Below are 23,398 nucleotides of genomic sequence, written 5' to 3' on the forward strand. Positions count from 1 at the left end.
TAGACAATTACAGACAAATGTGGCCTCGATTACTATTACGGTATAGTTTCGACAACTCCCAAAACCGTCGTATAGTATAGTAGTCGCAAATCCAGATTTAAAAACCTTGCAAGTAATATATGGAATTTGGAATCATATCATATTTTCAGTTAATTATGTGCATAATCCAAGCTTGTATGTGCTGTTAAAATGAGAATTAGTTTACTAGTTTGGCCCTGAAACTAAAGCAAAACAAAGTGTTTCCATGCACTTATAAATTCTGGTGTGCTGAATCATTCACCAAAGAACAAATGGCACACAGTTTACACTTCAAACACCAAGAGCTTCATTACTCAAGTTTTAGATTGAAGCAAAAATTTCAAACTATTCAGATTTGGAAAGTAGCATTCAGAAAAGAAGAAATTATTACATAGCAAGGCTTTCAAACCCGGAGACCTATAACAGAAATGCATTCTACACAGCAAAGTAATTACAAATAACAGCATCTGATTTTCATTATAAAGCCTACTACCTATAAATATGAGTGGAATAGGGTGGGTACTCTGAAATGAATCTCGTATTCAGGTTTTCACTTTCCTGTTAGCTGTGTACGACCGATATGAGATAACCTTGATGATGGAATTAATGGTGCTTCTTCATCAATGTTTATATCTGAGGCAGAACCACTAACTCCAACATTTTCCTCATTGTCACTAGTGTTATCCGGCACAAAAATATCGGATGACTTCTTCTCGAATTTCCAGTCCTGCATTTGTACAAGAAATTTCTAAGCAGGTCAAATAACATCTTAGTGAAACCAGATGAATAAACTAAGCAATAAAATGACCTTGCTGAAATATAATACTTAATTTCTAACTACTGTTACCTCATATAATGAGTTTACATTAACAAAAGAGTTATGTAACTACACTAATATACATGTTAAACACGGATTTAAGGAGAGTATACCTTTGTTATCCTATCGGGTAAACTTTCAGCAGACAATTGAGAGGCCTGGACATCCTTAACCTTTATGTAATTGTACATCACAACTCCACAGAGTGCTGCACGTAAAATATGGAATGATGTCAGTATGAGGGAATGAGGGAGGATAAAAAACGTCGTGATTCAAACATGACTTACCAATAGCATAGCCAATTATATTCAACCCAGTTATTGTAGATTCTGGAAATATGACAGTTGAGAGAGCTATTAATATCCAGTCTTTAAGCACACCAGCAACCCGGATTGTTACAGCACCAGTTCTACCAATTACTAAGAAAATTGAGAAATTCAAGGCTAGAGCACATAAAGCATTGGAAAAGAATATCCAAAAGTTGAATTGAATCTGTGAAACATCCATCGTAGGCTTCTCCAGTAGGTACCAAGGCACAAAGAGAAACACAAAACTGCATATAAAGAAGTGCATAAGTTCGGGTGTGCTGATATGATGCATCGATACTCCAAATAGTATCACATATTTTGCCCTAATATACGATATAAATTGAAATAGTTAGAAAAAACCAAAAATACAAGAATAGGCATGACATGCAGCCTAACATACCAAACCATAGATAAAGAAAAAGGCATTAACCCATGAAAAGAAGTTATTACCCAAGTCCAGAAGACCATGAATCAATCGGATGGTTACTGATTAATTGGTTACTAATACTAATAACAGATAATGCTGTCATATTTTTGTTGGGTACACTATGACCACTTTACAAAATCGATCGACTTATCTTAGAGAAAATTAGTTGGAAATATAATAAAAATACCTGCATGGAGCTATGTAATATAAGCTTGTAATAGGATTTAAAGTGAGTCCCTTTTTCTGCAGAAGGACTTGTGTTAAGACCAGTCTTAAAGCTTCTGCAAAGATGCCAGTGACTTGGTAAAGTGTACCGACTATATTAAAATGAATCTCTCCGTACGAAGAAATGACAACTCCGACACTGACTAGCAACATGTTCAAGAACACATCACACCTTCCCTTGTCAGTGCCACACATAACAGCCATGATGAAAGTTGCCACAGGCACTGAAATATCAAGTTTTAGAATTAAGGAAACGTTGCTGAGACAGACAGTAAGAGAATTATGTGGAGTCGAGTTCATAGAAACATACTCAAAGCTTTGAGCATCTGGATAAAAGCCACAGAGATGTGCAAGTAGGCAGTGTTACCAAACCTATACCAACCAAAAACATATTGCTTCATAAATGGTGTTCCTTCAAAAGTATTGATATTAGTAGGCATGTCAATAAAGCATGTGTAAAATACAACAACAAAAAAACAATAGTGCTTAGGTGTTAATGAGCAACCATAATTTCTTACAAACATCAAACAGATCTAGAAGACAACATGACCAAATTCCAAATATAGTTATAGGTGTTAATGGGACGTAAACTCTAATTTATTGCAGTCATATTATGATAGCTGAAGATCAAGAATTATAATAGCCCACATAAAGCTACCCAATAATCTATTCTAAGGTCTCTAATGACAACCTTTCATACTTTCAATACGTTCATACAGATTTTAAAGTCAATGCTGGAGTAACAACTCCATACTCATAAGTACATTAATATCGGCTAATGAGAAAACTTTTTACCAAACTCGAAGTATTAGAGCCATCCTAAAATGGGGTTACTAAGTTCTAATAATCAAGTTTAAACCAACTCATCATTCATTAATGTCCAATCTAGCACAAACAAATTGAATGAACCACACTTGACCGAGCACGCTTTTAGATCTTACTAATTCAATAAAGACTGATGAAAGGTTTAAGACTTCATTAAATCATACTAGAAGTCTATAAAATGTATAATCAAGTTTATTTTTCATCTCCTAGAACTAAAATAAAAAGAGACATCAATGGTCTAATAGTAGTAAAATTAAACACATTAAGGAAACTCAAACAGGGGCCGTGCCATTATAAAATATGAGGAGCATGTTTATCCTAAATCAGAAAAGTTCAGCTTGCGCATGTTGCAGTCCTTACCAAAGACTCGATGCAAAGAAGGCACTTATCGGTACCACAGAAGTTGCATATCTGACAGACAGAAATGCGCTTTAGAAAGAAGTTTGACAAATTACAACTAAAGCTCAAGAAGGATTCAAATCAATGGCATACTCACATTTCAAATGTCATTTTGACAGGAGACACAACCTGTTAATGCAGAACAAAAGAATATATGTTAAGGTATGAACCAAATTTTAAGGCAATGAAAAGCATAGAGAATATGGTTTTTTATAATGTATGAAGTATGAACTTTGAAGAGTAATAAAGTTCATACCATGTGTACTCACATGCACAAATGCAAACGGAACAAGTTCTAAAAGGTCATATGAACTAACAAAAAAGTCATAACACTTCCCCTGTACCATACCATGTACTTGCTTTCTATAATATGTTATAAGTTGAGAATAACTATACAAAATTCATTTAAAGAATATACCAACTTTCACTTAATGTTATACACTGATAAATCTATAACATTCTCTCTTGGACCATATATTGGTGCTTTTTTTCTGGAATAACATGGGACATCAAGCAAGATGCACTTGTCAAATACAATATCATGCATACTATCTAGTATTTAAAATGTTAAAAGAAATCGATAAGTTTCTCTTACATGCAATGAGGCTACGGAACTTGGTTAATAATATCGCACATATTCGAAGAAACTAACATTGTAAACTTTGATTGCAAAAACAAAGTCGACAAACATGAGCAAGCTCAACTTCAAGAACTGTGACTTTAAATAATGTTATCTACAAGTATCATTTACTCAGGTTCTAACATATTGAACCACTGTGGTTAAATGACCGATACAAAAATTGGCGTAATCTTACAGAATAGAGAGAATCGAGAATCGGGATTTCAGTTTGAATTGATTTTCACACCTACAATTTCAGGTTGTTAATATAAGTGAGCTTACGCTAAAGTCTAGACTCTGACTACCCATACAATAAATCTGATAATATACTAACTCCATGAAGTTACCCCTTTTAGTTAAAGTTATTGAAGCATGGCAGAGCATAACCAGTTATTTTCCTTTCCCTCACACTTTTTTATTTATATCAGCAATGCTAAGCTAAAAGTAGTGAAGTTTCCAGTCCTTAAAGGTAAAAATGTTCCCTTCAGTTTACAACTAACTATAGAAGAAGTTTTGGTAGCACTGTAGCAGTGACAAGTTAGTTAACTTTAAAAACTACAAATGAAATTAATAACCTAACATACTCAACATAGTAGTAAGGTAAGAGTGTCACTGCAGATGGCTAAAGGAGAAGCAATCATTTTCGGAAGTGTGCATCTCATTGAAGAGCATGATTACATAAACTATACAAGCCTGACATTTGATATATTCGTTCGCAAAATAAACACTTAGTAATATGTGTCAAGATTAGAGATTGGAAGCAATGACAATGAATTGACTAATGGAGTAAGCACAACAAGATGTGACTAAACAATTAAATCCAACACGATGAGTATCACTGAAGGGGTACGATTTATGATGTTAACCCTCTAGACGCAATCATCACTCTTATCTTGTACTTGGAAGTAATAACACTAATAAAAGTCATGACATACAAACTCAACAAGAATAACAAACAAAATATTGAAGATGATGTTCATGTTTAGTAACTCACAAAGTTTGGGAAATAATCAATTCCCCCTGTCAAAGGCTCTAAGCTTTACACACAAAATAAGATAATGCAAACACACTCAAAATAGAAGCATAAAAGAGAGGCACTTAGCAAAGTAGAACAGTGTAGCATACCTTAAAGACCCGGATAAGTAAAAATGCAACAGCCCCAGAAAATCCCATGTGGATCATTGTGAGTGTTATAGGAAGTGGAAAGTTAAAGTATTTAGGAGACAGAACCCACTGCCAAAACAAATTCAAACATATTAATTAGCAATAATTAATAAAAATGTTATAGAAAACATAATCTAGGGAGAAATAATAGATGGGGTAGGTACCTTGTTATACAATATGACTCCAGAAGAGAGCAAGATGTAGATGAACAAGTACAAATAAGTGAGAAAAAGCGTTTTGTTGATCATTTTTACTTCTATCTTGTTCTTTTTTTCCCTTTTTTTTGGATTTTTTCAGAAATGAACCACCCAACTAGAAAAAGCTTCAACTTTTGGTGTCTATAACATGTCTACACTCAATTTAGCAACAAAAAAAACACAGAAGCAGATATACAAAAACCCCAAAGCAGAAGTTGTTCAGGAACAGTGAGATTCATGCCATTAAAGACAAAGTTAACATTTTTGCAGCAAAATACTGAAAATCACTTGGAAAAAAGTAATTTATAAAAAAGGGTCAAGAAAAAAAAAACAGAGTTAAGTGAAGAATGAAAAAAGAAAAGGGGAGATGCAGAAAACAGAGATAGTACAGAGAAGAATGAGTATTGATCCGATCTGAGAGAGAGTGGGTACCCTCAAAGAACAGAAAATCTGAGGAGGGTACCCTGTAATGTAATGTAGATGGAGAACAACAAGTGAAGGTGGATCAAAATTGAGAGAGAGAGAAGTGAGTGGTTATATTAATGTTGTGTTTTTCTGAAGTGATAAAATTGAGGTTGGGGCACATTCTTTTTCTCATAATATATTGATCATAAACCTTAATATATGAGTTCATCAACTTACTTCAAATTATCTATTGAAATTTTTTACTTCAGATTATAATTTTTTGATCAATTTTCACACTTTGGCACATGGGTTAGTACAAAATGTGATTTCTCACATGGGCTGTCATAAAGTGAGTGTTCTTAACCATATTGAGACCAATCTTTGACACATGATTCAAGTTAAAACTCTTAAAATTATAATATTGTTAATACTTTATATTCCTTCTTTTATTTATATTCATTTCATTTATTTTAATACCTTACTATTTTTAAAACTATTCCAGAATTTTAATTTAGTAATCAAGCTTTAGTCTTAATAAATATGGTGACTATATGAATTGGTCACTTGTATATTTTTGGAAAATAAATTAAGTGAGAATAATTCTCATAGAAAAAAATAATTATAATAAACCAAGGTCATTAATATTAAAAATTATTTAGTTAATGCTAAAAGATAATTAATGATTACGTGCATATTTATCTTTTAATTTTGTCTCATTTCTCAAAATTTCTCTACTTTCTGTGCATATGGTTGGGCATTGAAAATTGGAAGCACTATTGGTATAGTTGGAGGTCATGGATCTGCTTTAGATCAAAAGGTAAGAAGAATTACAAGAAGCTACTTTGGTTGACTATGTTGTAGTTTTTTTTGTATCAAAGCTTTATCTTTTAGGTAAGGAATTAATCACTCTGTAACTTATTACACTTGGAGAAAAAGAAACTCTTAGATTTTTTATAAAAGGAAAATGGTCCCTAGTACAGTTTTTAGTATAGCTAAACAGGAACTAGATAGATGCACATGTCATTAACTAACTTTTCTACCATAATTAATATAAAAAGTGACAAACCGAAAATAATACTATACATCAGAATTGATACGGCGAACCATGTAACTATGTGTTAGACCCTCTTGGCATATGTCTCATAGTTTATATCCTCTTCTATTCTTTGACTCTTCAATCAGTGAAACAATTGTTCTAATCTGATTACATACTTTTATTACTATGTGAATGATGAATATATATAGATGATGTTATTAATTTTGGTTCACATTCATAAATAACAGAACTCAAAACATAATTAACTGTTCTAACATAATAACTAACTAATTACATGAGTAATTATGTTGATCCTTAATAATATGATTGATCCAGAATATTATCTTGTGTTATTCCTCCTTGCTTCTATATAAGATATACTCTATAATATTTAATATAGAGAATTAAATTAAGAAGCTACATTATATGCTTGATATATATTTTATCATGATCATGCCTTGTTCTGTTAGAATAGAATCTGTTTTTGATTTCCATTTATTTACCACTTACAATTTTATTAACAAAAGATAAGGAGGGAAACATAACATGTTGATTTATATGTTATGTTTCTCTCCTTATCTTTCTAGAGATGTCTTATTTTCTGATGCATCAGAAGAAGAAGTGAAGGAAAAACATCCTAGGATTACATATGAAGACTCTTGTTAGGTGATATCTTTCTTGAGTTTCTATTTAAATCTATAGTTATAGACTTATAATAATCACCAATTTTGTATTGAATTTGTTAGGTGGAAGTCATACAATAGAGTTGATGTGCTTTCAATTTTCTGCCTGGAAATTCTGCATGACTACATAAATATTTATCTCAAGATTATTTCTTGGTTCCATTTTCTGCCACTTGCAACTCAAATTCTTCTGTTCATATGTTATTTATGGCCCTCAAAACTTATATGGATGCTGTGCTTAGGATTTTTCCAACAGATAAGTTGAGTTAGTGTATCCGTTCTCGTTTCGATTTTGTTACTCGATCATGTCGGAGTTTCAGTATCAGGTGCATGAATGAAACTTAAATATACAACTTAACATGCCAAGATGTTTGTCATTGACAATTTCAACCTTTAATTCAAATGGCTATCATATAGTCCCTATTTGATTTATTTGGTCCTGTGTCCTGCCAATTTAATGTGTCTCTACTATCCATGAAGCCTTGTTGCCAAATATATATGTATATAACCGAAGAAGATAATCATTGGAAGTTTCGGGTTTTTTCCAGGTCGCGCAGCTGAAAATCGAGGTGCAACAGCTGTTCCAAATCCATTGAAGATACATGAAAAAATAGCTAATTGCAACAAAGTTCTGAGTATATTTTCCATTACTTGAATCTGTCTGCTGGCTCATTTCGAAACTCTAATCGACTGGACGTTGATGCATATTTTCGAGATTATGGTGAATCACATAAGAAACATTCAGAACTTGCGCAAGATGTTGTAAAAATTGTGTAGTTACTGCTGCTGTGGTGATCCTCAGTTAGCTGTAAGACGTTCACAAGAGAGGGACAAAGGTATATTTACCTTCAAATTATTTAAATACTATAAACTAAAAATATATACATATTTGTTTTCTTAGAGTTTTACCTACAAAATAACTTAGAAAGCATCCAATTATAATGCCAATTATTACATACAAAATGGATGAATGAAACTACCTTGATGCTGCCAGCTAACTACCTTATATAAGTCCTCAAGAGACAAAGCAATTTCAACAGCTAGTAGCACAAATGCACAGTCCATAAGCAGCTGTAGCAGCAAACCGGAGAATGTTATCCCAACAATGTGTTGGTCTAGTGGTGTAAGGTTCAACTAAATTTTCAGGTAGTCCAAAAGGTCAGTGTTTTGATTCCTGAGAGCAATACTTGTTGGGAGATGCAATCACACACCCCAAAAGAGATTAGTTACTTACTCATAGAATGAGAAGATACTCTTAGTTATACCAAAAAAGCAAACGAGAATGTTATCAATAATGCTACATAAAACTATATCAACCACCACTAGCTAGGGTAGGAACAAGTATATATGCTATATAACAATGGATTACAGCCTAATGATTGAGATGATTATTGGAGAATCTCTTGTGAATAGTACTAAGATAAGGAGACACACCAGCTAAGCTATTTCTAGGAAAGTTTCCTAGGGCCTTGTTTCCAACACCATAAGATTCTTGTCCATGGACAAAGAACAAATCTTTTGTATGAATCCAATGATGGGCACTTTTTAAATGAAAGCAAATCTATACTAGGAGACAGTATAATCCAATTATGGTTGTTCTTTCAACAACATTTTATTCTCATCCTCAATTCTTTTCTGTTGAATTTGATTATTAAATGATTTGCTTGGAAGGTTTATGACTAAAGTATAATCTAATTTCCTGTTATTATTCTTTTAAGCAGCTTTGGTATTAGTGTGCAACTTTAACCATTATTATGCATATTAAAGAATATGATGGGTCCCAATAGCATCAATTGATATTAAGGACATACATAACCCTTTAATAGGGTGAAGACAAACCAAGAAATATGAATTTAATTTCTTTATTTTTTTCTTTGGGTAAAATGATTCTGAATTGTATTAAAATGGTGAAAGAATCTTATAAACTTCTTATTTATTTCTTAGCTTATCAAAGAACAACGATCACTTCTTGTAAAAAATTCCCTGAAAATTGTTAGCAGAAGACCAAGATCTGCATTTCTTTGTGTTATTTTTTTGGTACTACTAAGGGTATCTCTTCATTTTTGTAGTAAGGAATTGATTTCTTTTGGGGTGCATGATTGCCCTTCTAACAAATGTCACTCTCAGTAATGAAACACTTTACCTTTTAGTTATTTTGGAGATCTAGCGAAGCTTTACACTATGTTGTAACTTAATTGTGCTAAAATCCAATTCAAACCAAACTGAATATTGATATTAAAATTGAAATCCAATTAAAATGTAATACTAGTTTTGATTATGAGAGTGATTTTTGCATATATTAACAAAGATATTTTGGTATACACAACAGTATCAAACCTCTAATAACATTCATGCTTAAGAAACTTAGTTATTGGCTTTGTTGGTCACATCCTATTAGATTTTGATCTTTTGTCTTTGATTCTATTAATAGTTAAGGATAAAAAGAATATGCTTTATTTTTCTTGTGTCTCCTACTAATTGAACAAATCATAGGCACATATGTTTTTCTTCACAGCACAATATATTTAAAAATGAAAATTTTAATTCACTCATGAGGAAGTAGAATTTGATTTATTAAGTATTGCATGTAATCATTTTTAGAGTAAAATGAATGCATATATGTTTTATGAAATATCACTTAGTTAATTAAACTGACTAAAGATATCTTTATGAAATGATAGTCATATATAATAAATGGAGTAGGAGCCAAATATATAAATAAATTTTAGATGACAAAATAAAAAGTGTAAATTACACTGACACCTTGAGTTTTAGTGAAATTACATAAACCACTTATCATTTTTTTACACCTACATAAATCCCTAATTTTTATACTTTCATTATATTGACCACACCTGCATGGAAATAAATGTAATATTTTAAACAAAAAATGTGATAAATGCAATTAAGTTAAACAAAATACGGTATACTGTGAATACAAGTCTAAATAATATATAAATCAATGTATCTTTATTATTTTTTGTTGCAAAATGCATCAACAATTCCAAAAATATAGTGTTTAAATCGCTCTTATATTATATCGTAACGAACCAAAAATAATAAATAGGTATTAATTCATATATTATTTGTTCTTGTCTTCATAATATATAATATTTTGCTTAACTAAATTACATTTATCATATTTTTTGTTTAAAAAATTACACTTATTTCACGTACGGTTAGCATAATAAAGTACAAAAATTAGGAGTTTATATAAGTATAAAAAAGTGGGAGATAATTTATGTAATTTCGCTAAAATCAAATGTGTAAGTATAATTTATTGAAAGAAAAATCATCATGAAACAACATTATTAGAAAAGTGCAGATGAAAATAGTCATTTTCCTTAAATGTAATTGTAACATTATAATCACTAGATAAAAAGAATAATGGCCTCTATATAGCTGAAACTTTAAGCAACAATTGCAATCGAGACAACCAGGTACCCATCTTGCTGAGCTATATATATGTCCTTATTTTGGTGGGTGTGGCAGTAAAAGAAACTGAAAAAGCTTCATTTAAGCACTTTTTTCAAAAGCAATTAACTTGTCATATGTGTCAAGCTTAGGCCATTCAAACCAATTATTGCTCCACACACTGCAGTGTAGCCTACTCATAAAAATGTCCCAAGATGACACTGTTGGGCCCCTATGGAATATCCAGGACTAAATTAGTTGTTCACATACACACATTTACTTTACGACTAATTTTCCTATAAATCTTCTTATAAAAAAGCAAAATGACATATATTACTTGTAAATCAATCATTGATAAATTAAGTATCATTTTGTGACATATATCACTTTCTTGTGAGTAAAATAATTTAATAGGAGAATATATTATTTTTTTTATTTGACGCCAAATATTGGGATTTTTGTCCCTTTCAGATCTTCACATGTTGCTCCTCCTACACAAACAATGTGATTCCTTTACAATAATATTGTGACATTATATACTGTTGTGTTGAGGTCCTTCATCATCACATACATGGCATGTAATTAAGGACTACCTTAAGCAACAGTGTTGCTGGTTTGAATGTCATAGCTAGATTCTCTTTGGATGAGGTGAGGGAGGTTCAGAAATTGAAGCTAGAATTGAATGTTAAGGCTCATTTCATGTCTCTCTTTTATCATATATATTCAATTGGTACATACTTAATTCCCCTTAAGCAAGGTCCGAGTTCGAGTTTTTTGGATGAAAAAATATCTGTATGAAAGTTAGTCTACGTACATATAAATGTTCTCATCTTGAACAAGATTGCTTCTACTGCAAGAATACGTGTGAGAACAAAAATTTCTCTTAAATAAAGTTTCGAGTTCGAGTTTTGTGGATAAAAAAATATCCGTATGAAAGTTAGTCTATATACATATAGATGTTCTCATCTTGTTGAACAAGATTGTCTCTACTGCAAGAATACGTGTGAGAACAAAAAAAGAATGTAGTGAGAAAAACATTTATTATTAGGTACAATTTATAAATTTTATTATTTATGAACTTTGTGTATATCACTGTCCTCCACATCATCACATGAAAAAAATAACATCAGGACAAAAATCTAATCCCATATTTTGTAGTCTTTTACTCTTTTCATCAATGTTGATAAGCATCGGAAGCAATTATTCCACAATCTTATACACAAGCAATCAATTAAATTGTTAGCCAATTTTAAGTTAAGATTTATGATAATTCGGAATAAAAAATACTTTATTATAACCCAGTTAAATTTTTACTACAAACCAAATTAAAGAGTTAAGATATATATTATGAGTTGAGCTTCTCTCCACCTATATGAAGAGAAAGACATTTTTTAATTTTAATTTTTTTATAAAAAATAGCTTAAAATCATTGTCTTGTCATCATGTGTATAAAATTTACACAAGCATTCATGATTCATTATTTGTGCATATTGTCTAGGATTTAATATGTATATGCTGATAGTGTAACTCTTTTTCATCTAACATTAATTTGTTAACTATCATTGACTCTACAAACAAAAGTAATACAAATCAATGATGCATGATATGTTGAGAGTGTAATAAACTCTTAAAATCAATTAAAAACGTTAATCACAGACATTAAATGGTAGAAAAGAGAAAGGTGTGAGAGATTTGAAGAAACGTCATCAAAAAAAAGTTTCCATTTTTATACCTTCTCTTTTACATCATACAGAGTTATGTCACTTCCCATTACCTACCACTCATAATCACCTTACCTTCTTCTTATCCCCACCATTTCATGTGCTTCTTATATTCTCCCTCTCAAACACTCTTCTCTTTGTTGTTTTGTGTGGATCACTGAAGGAAAGTGTGGTGTTCTAACAAGTTCTATTTTGTGGTTGAAAACAGATACCCTTTTCAGCAATTAAGAAAACCCAGAAAGCAAAATCTGAAATTTGTTATTGGTGAAGTTTTAAAAATGGGTCTAAGCTTGGGGTTCTATAATGGCTTCATACACAAGAGGTTTCTGGGAGCTTAAGAGATCTAGTGTTTAAGTTGCCTCCGGTTCTGAAAAATCTGTGAATGATTTTGGGTTGAAGATACAGGTATTCATTGAACTGAAGTTTCAAAGAGTTGTCATCACTTTTTCAGATTGTGTGTATAATCTTTGTTATGTAGCTGGAAAAAACCATGAAAATGAAAACAATTGATGCTCATTTTATTTTCTCATTGGTTGTTTAATTATGCCTAATTATTTTCTGTTAGCTAAATTAGAAATTTTATTAGGCTTATTTGGTTTTCAGTGTCATACTGTTATAAAAGAATCATTTTTTTTTGTTTTCATATTCTTTTGGCCTCTCACATTGTTTATCTTGCATTAAATTTGGAGTCAAATTAATACATGTGTTGATTCTTTTTTCCTCATTTTGTTAGGATATGAAGAATCCAGTAGAACTGTAGAAGAATTTGCTAATAACCTTAGACAGTCTAGTCAAATGCTTTGTTATTTATTGCAACATGATTTGTTGTCTGTATGGAAGTGCCTTTTATTTTTATACTGGCTTCTGCAGGTTTAGTTAGCAGCAGGAAAATGGCAACTGATCTTAACTCGGGGTTGTCGAAGAAAACATTTGTTTTTGGATTGAAAGTATGGGTATTAATGGGAATAATAGTTGGCTTGTTCATTACAACTATTCTTGTTGTGCTAACTATATGTCTCACTTTAAGAAAGAAATCCAGAACAGCCAATGGCAAGCTTCCTCTTAGCCATCCTTTATCCGTTTCCGAAGAGATCAAAGAAATTAGAGTTGATCAAATTTCAGCAAATAATCTTCCACAGAAGGGTGCTTTTATGAGTCTGAGTGAAAAATATATTGATAGGGAGTCTGAACAGGTTTCAATCCATACGAATAATGGGGATAATACTAGTCAATCAGGCTCCTTTAATCATTTAGAAAACGATGTTAATGGCTCACAATCAGGTGAAGAAAGCAGTGTTAAGAATATTTCATACAGGTCCTCTTCGCATTCTATAACTGCACCATCCCCTTTGTGTGGTCTACCTGAGTTCTCTCACCTCGGCTGGGGGCAGTGGTTTACGTTAAGGGACCTAGAACTTGCAACAAATAGATTTTCGAAAGACAATGTTATTGGTGAAGGCGGATATGGAATTGTTTTCCGAGGTCAGTTAATCAATGGAAATATTGTGGCCATTAAGAAGCTCCTCAATAATATGTAAGTCTTGTCATTATCATGTTTAGTTGCGTTGTAGCTGTTTTTATTTTAAATTTTGAAATAGGTTTTATAAGTCCTGTTTCATGTTTAATTAGGATGTCTTCAAATGCAGCTAATTTATCTAAATTACTTTTGATGTTCATCATGCAGAGGACAAGCTGAAAAGGAATTTAAGGTGGAAGTTGAGGCTATAGGTCATGTGCGACATAAGAACTTGGTTCGACTCTTGGGCTATTGCATTGAAGGCACTCACAGGTAACAAGTTATTATAAGTGATAACATAAAGGCTTACAATATGATTAATGTCTCTATGACTATCATCTTAGAAATATAGTAAGTTTAAACTGCATTCAAAAATGTCTGCGATAATTACTTTTTTTGCATGGAATTTCATGGTGAATGACATCCATGGGCCATGGCTTTATATCAGAGATTGCATTTGCTTACTAGTTTTTAAGTACTGGTTTTTATCATTTCCTGTTATCGTTATTTTAAAACTTGCTATTAATTTCAGGTTGCTGGTTTATGAGTATGTTAACAACGGCAACTTAGAGCAATGGCTTCATGGAGCCATGCGGCAACATGGCTTTCTTACTTGGGATGCTAGGATGAAAGTTCTCCGTGGAACAGCCAAAGCGTATAGTCATCTATTCCTTAAAGGATTAATTTTACTAAATGTCATGAGTTTCCTTTTCCTGATCTATGTTTATTGTATCTTGTAGGTTGGCTTACTTGCATGAGGCGATTGAGCCAAAAGTTGTGCATAGAGATATTAAGTCGAGCAATATTCTAATCGATGATGACTTTAATGCCAAAATATCTGACTTCGGTCTTGCTAAGTTACTAGGCGCTGGAAAAAGTCATGTTACAACTAGAGTAATGGGTACTTTTGGGTAAGTTCCTTTTTTTCACCTCTAAACTTGTTCTAAATTTCAATTTTACCAAAACATAGCAGACGTTTATTTGTACTCTAAGCTTGACAGAGTTGGCCTTTTGTTCTTTATTAAAAGGGGTGTAGATCAAACATGACTCTATTAAATATAGAAATGGAAACTGCCTTTCGTTTGTTCATCTTTTCATGCTTGCATTCCATTTTTCAGATATGTAGCTCCCGAGTATGCCAATTCTGGCTTGCTGAACGAGAAGAGTGATGTTTATAGCTTTGGGGTATTGCTTCTTGAAGCAATTACAGGAAGAGACCCAGTGGATTATAGCCGACCGGCAGCTGAGGTGCGTCATTGATATTCTGTAATGAAATCATAGACTTTGGACATCCATGTCTTTATGTATATATGTGTGTATTTATTCTCTTAACTAATATATATCTTAATTGGAGCTTTAAATTTGAAGAATGGAATTAGAAAATTTCAGTAAGAGTACTTCACAAGCTTTTAATTTTGGAATTATCTTTCTCCTGCATTATGTACACATTAGACTTCCCTTAATACTATTGGGTGGTTCTTGTAGGTAAATTTGGTCGACTGGCTCAAGATGATGGTAGGGAGTAGGCGCTCGGAAGAGGTGGTGGACCCTAACATTGACAATAGGCCATCAACAAGTGCCCTTAAACGATCCCTTTTGACTGCTTTGAGGTGTGTTGATCCAGATTCTGAAAAAAGACCGAAGATGAGTCAAGTTGTGCGTATGCTTGAGTCGGAGGAATATCCCATACCTCGAGAGGTTTGACTTATTCTCACTCTGTCAAAACGTTTCCAACTTGGTATGGCAGTCTGTGTATTTCGAAATTCCGTTTGGTTCCTAGCAACATTGAAGCAACTAGTTCAATTTTACAATTTACATTTGGTGGTCGTGTGTTCGTAACATGATGTTTCTCAAATGTTGTGGATGAAATTTCAGGATCGAAGACGCAAAAGGAGTCTGACAGGAAACACGGAGGTGGAGGTTCAGAAGGATACTTCTGATAGAGATAAGAGTGACAATCCAGATTATAAGTCCAATGCCAGAAGGAACCAAATTGCCTAGAGCCATGGTTCTCAAATTATTTCCAAGGAACAGAAGCGAGCCGACAATTTTTGCATTCTTTTGAGCTTCTGTAAGTTCATATGCCTGCCACATTTGACATCAAAGACATCGAGAAGGAACCAACTACTTTCGGGATGTTTTATTTACCTATTTGTTGTTATTAGCTTAGTTGTAGATGTTAGAATGTAGATTATAGTTGTTTATGTTGACTATGGGATTAAACAGTTCTTTTGCACAAGTGGTTTGTACAGTTCATTGCTACTCTTACTGTCTTGTAGAAACTGCTCTTGCTTTCTGGAGGATCATAAAATATGTCCTTATTTTCTATAATTGCATGGAAGAATTTGCTTTTTTTGTTTGTAAAAATGGAACAGAGTTGGGGATTTTCTATTTCAATAATGTTACCAATACATATTTTTCTCGCAATATTTCTGAGTTGGGTTTTGAAGTGGAAGGATGAGAAATAATAAAATTCAGATCATGAGATATACTTGTGAGATGACTTTGAAGCCTTCCATTTTTATTTCATTCACTTCCAAAATACAACTTACAAACGGATCCTTTGAAAAATTTAATCTCAACCCTGAGAAATTTAATCTCAACCCTGAGAAATTTTGTTGGTAGCTTTGAGGCACTTGGACTAGTTCCACTTTTCCTCCACCGTGGTTACAAAAGATGTGATGTACACAGCTTTGTATATTTAGAAGAATAATTATTTCAATTAGAAGAATAAGAAAATAAATAAATACTACCCCAACTTAGGTGTTGTATCATTTAGTTTTAGTCTATGATTAAAAAACAATAAGAAAAGAAAATAATGAAAAGGAAATTAAACTTGATCTTAACTTTTGGCCGAGAAAATATAAATTCAAGCATAAATCCTATTGAGATTTTGGCAATTTGGTTTTCCCAATAACATCTTCTTTCCCACAATAATATGTCATTTCATATGTCATCATATGTGAGTGGTAAAAAATACTTTATAATAGAAAAAATACTTAACAATCATAGATCATGTTACATATAGTGAGTGACAAGCAATATGAGAATGTGCTCCCTCTTTGGACAACCATCTACCTTCCCTAATCTAAACTATTTTAATGTAAATCTCTTATATTTTTCGATCATACTAGTTTGGTCCCTCAAAAATTGAAAACCCTAAAATGATCCACAAAAATTTCAAATGTGAGTCAAATTAGTCATTTTTAGCATGTTTTAAAACATTTGGTAGAGATTAATTTGACCCCAAAAATAATCAGTTTGACTCACATTTAAAAAATTTGGGATCATTTTGGGTATTTTAATTTTCGAAGGACCAAACTGTTAAATGTTGAAAAACATGAGAGACTAAAATGAGTAATTACTCTAAAAGAAAATGAAAAAAGTTAAGAGTAATTAGTCATTTTAATCCCTCATGTTTTTCGACCTTACCAATTTGGTCCTCCAAAAATTAAAACACCCAAAATAGTCTCTAAAATTTGTGAGTCAAATTTGTCCTTTTTGATGTCAAATTAGTTCTACCAAGTGTTTTAAAACATGCAAAAAATGATTAATTTAACTTACATTTATCATTTTAAGTTTTTTAATTGTTAAGATATCAAATTGGTATGATAAAAAAATATGAGATATGAGTGATTGAAATGAGTATTTCCTACAAAAAAAAATTAACTTGAAGCATCATATGTGTAACTATGAGAAGCATAGTTTGTTGTTGCATGCAAGTCATTTTAAATAACGTACACCAGCAAACTTTTGGAACGTTATGTCTGTGGTGGTGGTAAGTATTGAAATAATGGTGAGCACTAAATATGTTATTATAGAGGCCTTGAATTCAAGTTATTAGTTATTATTACCATTGAAAATTTGAAATGGTAACAATCTTATTTATGGCATGCTTATTGAATGTTATTGCCAATTTTTTTGCATAATTACACCCAAAACGTTAGCTATTTACATGGATTGTGGCCTATACAGCTTATGATGCTAAGTGGCTAAGAAGAGATATATATAAGCATATGATTATATATGTGAGTTAAAAAACATAACAAAAATGAAAGTATACATTATTGCCAACTGAATTGTGTAACCATATTATTGATGTTCTCTTTTGGGTTTGATACAGATTTTTTAGTGCATGTTTAAGAGTTGGGTGAGAGAAAAAGGAAAAATGTAACACTTTAGAGTTATTCTCTCATTACTATGCCTTAAAAGAATTTTATGACAATTTTATGGCTCTCTTTAAGGGCATTTTATGTCACTTTTATGGCTTTGTTTCCAAGCATCCAATGCTTGGAATCCAAGATACCAAGACTTTGCTTGCCTATAAAAGGACACATATAGAGAGCTTCAAAATCATCTTCACAACACACAACATCTCTTTCATTTACACATATATTGTGAGTGCATTCTTGGTGAGAATTCTTGTTCCATTTGAGAGAGTATTTGTGAGAAAAAATATTGTCATTTGTCCTCATCATTATAAGAGGATTTCTTGTACTCTTCTTTTTTACATAGTGGAATTTTGCTCTTGATCGCCCGTGGTTTTTTTCCTCTCACACTGAGGATTTTTTCCACATTAAATCTTGTGTGTTATTTTCTTTATCCTTTACTTGCTTCTCTTTTGTTCTCAATTGATTCAATCCTGTGCTTCCGCATTGTGCTCTAACCTTAACATCTTTATATCATTATTTTATTATATACGTGAAAATCATCAAATTCAATATCTCTAAATGATTGATTATTCATTGATCATAATAAAATTCTAACAAACTAAATAAATACTTTCTTATAAATGTGGGGCACTTATAGAGGGTTAAGAAAATTCAGTTGGTAGTTTTTATACGTTTTGTACACCTTATGCATATTAGGTAATGTAATACATCATGCTCTTCGTCACCTTCCATTTGATAAGATAAAAATTTAATCATTGCTTGCAATTCTAAACCCTTTAGTTCCACTTCCTCTTTTCTACATCGAGTTGCCACTAGAAGGCGAATTACACTAACCATCTAGTACCAAAATGTGAAGGGAAGAAGATATTTAAATTTCTTAATTTAAAATAAATGTAGATGTGAAAGATTAAAAAAAGAGTATAGTATCTATCCGTAAATATTTATGTGTATCATCTTAAGAAATTGTAAAATTATGGGTGGTAAAATTATCCATAATCCAAAATCCATCCAAATTCATTCATTAGAATTAATGGATTTAAATGGATAGTGTTGATAATGGATAAATTCAAATTCATCTATTATATCTCATGGATATCCATTTGGATGATACCCAATCCATCCAAAAAATAAAAATAAAACCAATTTTTTTTCCAATTACTTCAATATTAATATAAAAAATTTATCTCACCTTTCTAAACACAATCTCACACATTTTGCAAAAGTTGAAACTTGCAATTGTGATGTTAAAAAGTGTTTATCAAAAAAAGTATAAACGATTTCGGCCTCAGTGTCTTACCCCAACATCTTAATGCAAAGTTAGGCTAGGTTCCATGGCAGCTGTCCAAGATCGCTTCCAATTTAATCGGTTCATTTATCTTTAGTGGTGTTGTTGACACGGGAGAACATAGCTTTGTTGAACTTGCATTGTTAGGCATGGGTCTTCTACACAGTGCTGTAAAGACAAATTGCAGGCCTATGGTGGAACTACTGTTATAATTTGTGCCAATTAAAGCTTTAGATGGCAGAGACAGCAAAGAGAATCAAGTCAACAAATCCCTTGACTGATTCTTATTTAGACCTGATGATGTTGGGCCTGCTGGGTTGACTCCCCTTCATGTTGCAGCAAGTGTGACTGCCTTAGAGAACGTATTAGATATCCATAGAATTGATGACTAGGATGAGGAGTAATTATATGCATGAATTATAGTAGGCTGTGATCAAAGTATATAGGGAAGGTTTTACCTTCAGGTGTTGAGCATACTGTTCATTGTGCTTTTTATCAAATGTTGGGTATATTTTTGTTATTATTCCTTGGGTCATGTATATGTATTGGTAGAATAAGTCAAGCCTCATTTAGGAGGGTCCCTTGTATTAGTCAATAAATAATTAGTTCAGTATTTTTGTCAGTTATAAAGGTTTGTGATGCTTTATGAACTTCAATGCTTTATTAAAAGTTATGGAAGAGTGTCAACTATATTACAATATCATATTATATAGATGTAGATTAGTAGTAGATTCAGTGGTAAATTGTAGTTCGTTATAAAATACATGTTGATTCATTGAAAATACAACAATCCATGTTCATATGAAATTGGGTATGATATGCTATGGTTCTTTGTAAAAAAAAATGCATACATATAAATTTGAGGATATTACATATATATTGAGAATACATGTTACGAATCAACACATACAACTACACGAAAATGAAGAGAAAAAAACAATACAGAAAATAATAAGAAATAATGCAAAAAAAAAAATAGGGAGAGAGACAAATGGAGAAAATGTAATGATTTTGAGATATTATGAAGCCTGTAGGAAACTGAGATCATAGGAATGACTTCTTAAGCAGCAACCTTATCCCATTTGAGTGGCTTCACAACCTCCCATGTGAAATCAGTGTCATCTCTTCCAAAATGTCCATAGGCTGCAGTTTTCAAGAACCTTCCATTCCCACCCCTCTTGAGATCAAGGTTGATTGAGATCATGCCAGGCCTGAAATCAAAGCTCTCCTTAACAATCTTCAGGATCTCCTTATCAGGGATCTTTCCAGTGCCATAAGAATCAACAAAAACAGACAAAGGCTCAGGCACACCAATAGCATATGAGACTTGCACAATGCACCTCCTAGCAAGTCCATTCGCAACTATGGACTTAGCTGCTTGCCTCACAATGTAAGCACCACTCCTATCGACCTTGGTTGGATCCTTTCCGGAGAAAGCACCACCACCATGTGCACCCCATCCGCCGTACGTGTCAATGATGATCTTCCTTCCTGTAAGACCAGCATCGCCATGAGGACCACCGATGACAAAACGGCCGGAAGGGTTCAAGTGGAAGATGGTCTTCTCATCAAGGTACTTCTCAGGGACCACAGGCTTGATAACATGCTCTTTGAGATCAGCTGCAATTTCATCATTTGTCACAGTCTCATCATGCTGTGTAGAGATAAGCACGGTGTGGACACGGATCGGGACCATGGCACCCTTGTCATTGTAATACTCAACAGTGACTTGTGTCTTCCCATCAGGCCTCAACCAACGGCAAGTTCCATTCTTGCGAACCTCAGTGAGACGGGCACCGAGCTTGGTTGCAAGGACATGGCTCAATGGCATGAGCTCAGGAGTCTCATCAGTAGCATAGCCAAACATGTGACCCTGGTCACCAGCACCAATCTCCTCAGGTTTCTTTGTGAGATGGCCATGAACACCTTGAGCAATGTCAGGGCTTTGTTGCTCAATGTTTACAAGGACCTTGCAATTGTCAGCATCAAGACCAACATTGTCTGAAACAAAACCAATGTTCCTGCATGTCTCCCTAACAATCTTCTCATAGTCCACATTGGCTTTGGTTGTGATCTCACCAAAGACCATGACCATGTTGGTCTTGGTGCATGTTTCACAAGCAACCTTGCTGTCAGGGTCCTGCTCAAGGCAAGCATCTAGAACAGCATCAGAGATCTGATCACATAGCTTGTCAGGGTGTCCCTCATTCACTGATTCAGATGTGAATAGGAAAGTCTCTGTGGCCATCTTCAATAACTACACAATAATAAGAGTGAGACAAATTATAAGTAGCACACAAATTAATCCCAAATTTAAGAAACTGTGATTTAACTCAAAATATAAATATAAAAAGAAAACCATTTTATCCAAATTGAGCTTAAAATAGAGATTTCCAACTTTTGCCCCCCGATTTTCGGCTATGTCATTGATATTAGTCTCTAGAATTGTAATCATATGTGATATTAAACAAAGAAAACGTAGCACTTAAGGCATCTTCACATACACCGTGCTTGACACATTTTTTTTCTAACCAAAGTTTCATTTCAAAACACTATAGTCACCAAATCAGCTAATTACACCAAAGTCAAAGGTCACAGTTTATTCATTTCCAAATCTAGCTCAAATGAGAAGTTCAAAATTCACCCAAAAACAATAAAAGTGTAACAATTATCCCAAATCTAAAAAGACGATAACAAGTTCCTACACATCTAGAGAAACTAGCAAGTCAAAATGCAAAATCAGGTCTAAAGAAACAAGATCTCCAGAAACACATTTTGAGAAAACAATACCGACCCAGTTGGAGAAAAAGCAAAAGAAACAGACCCAGAAGATCAAAATGGAAACTTGAACACTTGAGATCTAAAGAAAAAGAAAGATTGTTGCAGCAAAAAGAAGAACATAGTATAGCAGAAGTAACTGAAACTTAAAAGAGAGAGAGAGAGAGAGAGAAATGAGAGTAGTAATAGTACCTTGGGAAAAGTGGTACTAGGAAGGGATGGTTGGTGTGAAGAGAGAGAGAGAGAGAGAATGGGGTTGGTGGTTGAACAGAAGAGAATGAAAGCAGTTTGATTTGGTTATTGTCTCTGCTCAAGCAATGTGAGTGTAAAGATGGGACTTGGTGTAATTTTATAGGCAAATATTGTTGGGGTTGGAGGGGTGGTTGGAGGGAACTAAAATACTCAAATACCCTTTCTTTCTGTCAAGATCTCAGATTCATATTCATCATTCATTCCAAAACAAATTCCTTAATCAAATTCAACATCTCCATTTTTCCTAAAATCATTTGTATGTTGATAGTATTAATCAACAAAGTGTTGATCTAGTAGTGTAAGGTCATATTAGATTCTTATAAAGACAATAAAGTTAAGGGTTCGATATTGAAAATAACATTTATTACGAAGGATAACCACATACTCAAAATAGATTAGTTCCTTACAAACAAATATATTAATATCAACCTATAATCTATGGATTGTCACTTATATGGTACATGATGCAATGGATAATGTAAAAAAGTTTTTACTTGTATTTTTTTTTTCTATATTAATATTTGACAAATAATGACTATTTAAAAATGCAATGTCTTATTAGATTACTAACTATAACTAATGATTAAGAATAATATTTAATAGAAATCATACACATTACTCTTGATTAAAAAATATTCAATATGGAGAATTTTATAATAAATATCTCAAATGTATTAGAAACAATTTAATACATATGAGTATAATCAACAATAATAACATTTTCTTTCCAACTAATTCTTTCTTTATTAGGCATTCCCAAATATTTCTTCTACAAGTTTTTGTTATTAGATTGACTTCACAAGGAACTCCAGCTAAAATAAATCAATGTAACTTACTAATAGCAGTATGTATTTTAACAGTTAAGAGTAAGTATGTGTTTAAATGAGTGTATTTATTGATATAGCTTTGAATAAATTTGACTTTGAATGGAAAAAAAAACTATTGTAAGTGAGTTTAAAATGAAGTGGTTTAATCATTTGATGTTTTTTATGATCAAATTTTGATGTTTTATTTTAAAATCAAGTGTTGTAGGATATTTTATTATGATTGTTTCAACCATATGCAAAAGTATATTTCCCACCTAGCAAAAATTGCATTCTAAGAGCTCAAAACATAACCTATAAATTTGAAAAATCA

At 32.5% G+C, this 23,398-nt stretch overlaps 3 protein-coding genes across 6 annotated transcripts; 1 reads left to right on the forward strand and 2 right to left on the reverse strand.

Moving 5' to 3' along the window:
* Nucleotides 307-5,550, reverse strand: LOC109328626 (probable sugar phosphate/phosphate translocator At3g17430). Its single transcript, XM_019562179.1, has 9 exons — nt 4,967-5,550; nt 4,764-4,871; nt 3,117-3,148; nt 2,981-3,031; nt 2,106-2,167; nt 1,758-2,019; nt 1,123-1,388; nt 949-1,043; nt 307-745 (listed from the first exon to the last, which is right to left on the reverse strand). The coding sequence occupies exons 1-9, from the start codon at nt 5,048-5,050 to the stop codon at nt 569-571; spliced, it is 1,137 nt and encodes a 378-aa protein (XP_019417724.1). The 5' UTR covers nt 5,051-5,550; the 3' UTR covers nt 307-568.
* Nucleotides 12,206-16,171, forward strand: LOC109328693 (probable receptor-like protein kinase At5g18500). Of its 3 annotated transcripts, none has more exons than XM_019562275.1 (9): nt 12,206-12,663; nt 13,129-13,792; nt 13,943-14,047; nt 14,307-14,429; nt 14,515-14,685; nt 14,893-15,022; nt 15,260-15,472; nt 15,650-15,789; nt 15,821-16,171. In XM_019562275.1, exons 2-8 carry the CDS (start codon nt 13,149-13,151, stop codon nt 15,773-15,775), a joined length of 1,512 nt encoding a protein of 503 aa, XP_019417820.1. In that variant the 5' UTR covers nt 12,206-12,663; nt 13,129-13,148; the 3' UTR covers nt 15,776-15,789; nt 15,821-16,171. The 3 variants fall into 3 exon arrangements, with proteins under 3 accessions (XP_019417820.1, XP_019417818.1, XP_019417819.1); XM_019562273.1 differs by having other exon boundaries at nt 15,650-15,767; nt 15,802-16,171; XM_019562274.1 differs by having other exon boundaries at nt 15,650-16,171.
* LOC109328355 (S-adenosylmethionine synthase 2) lies at nt 20,271-22,334 on the reverse strand. Of its 2 annotated transcripts, none has more exons than XM_019561783.1 (2): nt 22,202-22,334; nt 20,271-21,488 (listed from the first exon to the last, which is right to left on the reverse strand). In XM_019561783.1, the coding sequence occupies exon 2, from the start codon at nt 21,477-21,479 to the stop codon at nt 20,292-20,294; it is 1,188 nt and encodes a 395-aa protein (XP_019417328.1). In that variant the 5' UTR covers nt 21,480-21,488; nt 22,202-22,334; the 3' UTR covers nt 20,271-20,291. The 2 variants fall into 2 exon arrangements, with proteins under 2 accessions (XP_019417328.1, XP_019417329.1); XM_019561784.1 differs by lacking the exon at nt 22,202-22,334 and adding an exon at nt 22,026-22,152.

The sequence above is a fragment of the Lupinus angustifolius genome, chromosome LG15, assembly GCF_001865875.1.
Source record: "Lupinus angustifolius cultivar Tanjil chromosome LG15, LupAngTanjil_v1.0, whole genome shotgun sequence".
NCBI classification, from domain to species: domain Eukaryota; kingdom Viridiplantae; phylum Streptophyta; class Magnoliopsida; order Fabales; family Fabaceae; genus Lupinus; species Lupinus angustifolius.

What these genes read in the sequence shown, in the direction of transcription:
- LOC109328355 (XM_019561783.1), bottom strand. Translation starts at nt 21,479, where the DNA reads ATGGCCACAGAGACTTTCCTATTCACATCTGAATCAGTGAATGAGGGA.
- LOC109328626 (XM_019562179.1), bottom strand. Translation starts at nt 5,050, where the DNA reads ATGATCAACAAAACGCTTTTTCTCACTTATTTGTACTTGTTCATCTAC. An exon ending in TATTACATAGCTCCATGCAG is followed by an intron (nt 1,389 to 1,757) that starts GTATTTTTATTA and finishes CTTTATATGCAG; the next exon opens with TTTTGTGTTTCTCTTTGTGC. An exon ending in TACCCGATAGGATAACAAAG is followed by an intron (nt 746 to 948) that starts GTATACTCTCCT and finishes GTACAAATGCAG; the next exon opens with GACTGGAAATTCGAGAAGAA.
- LOC109328693 (XM_019562273.1), top strand. Translation starts at nt 13,149, where the DNA reads ATGGCAACTGATCTTAACTCGGGGTTGTCGAAGAAAACATTTGTTTTT. An exon ending in CTCCGTGGAACAGCCAAAGC is followed by an intron (nt 14,430 to 14,514) that starts GTATAGTCATCT and finishes TGTATCTTGTAG; the next exon opens with GTTGGCTTACTTGCATGAGG. An exon ending in CAATGCCAGAAGGAACCAAA is followed by an intron (nt 15,768 to 15,801) that starts TTGCCTAGAGCC and finishes AATTATTTCCAA; the next exon opens with GGAACAGAAGCGAGCCGACA.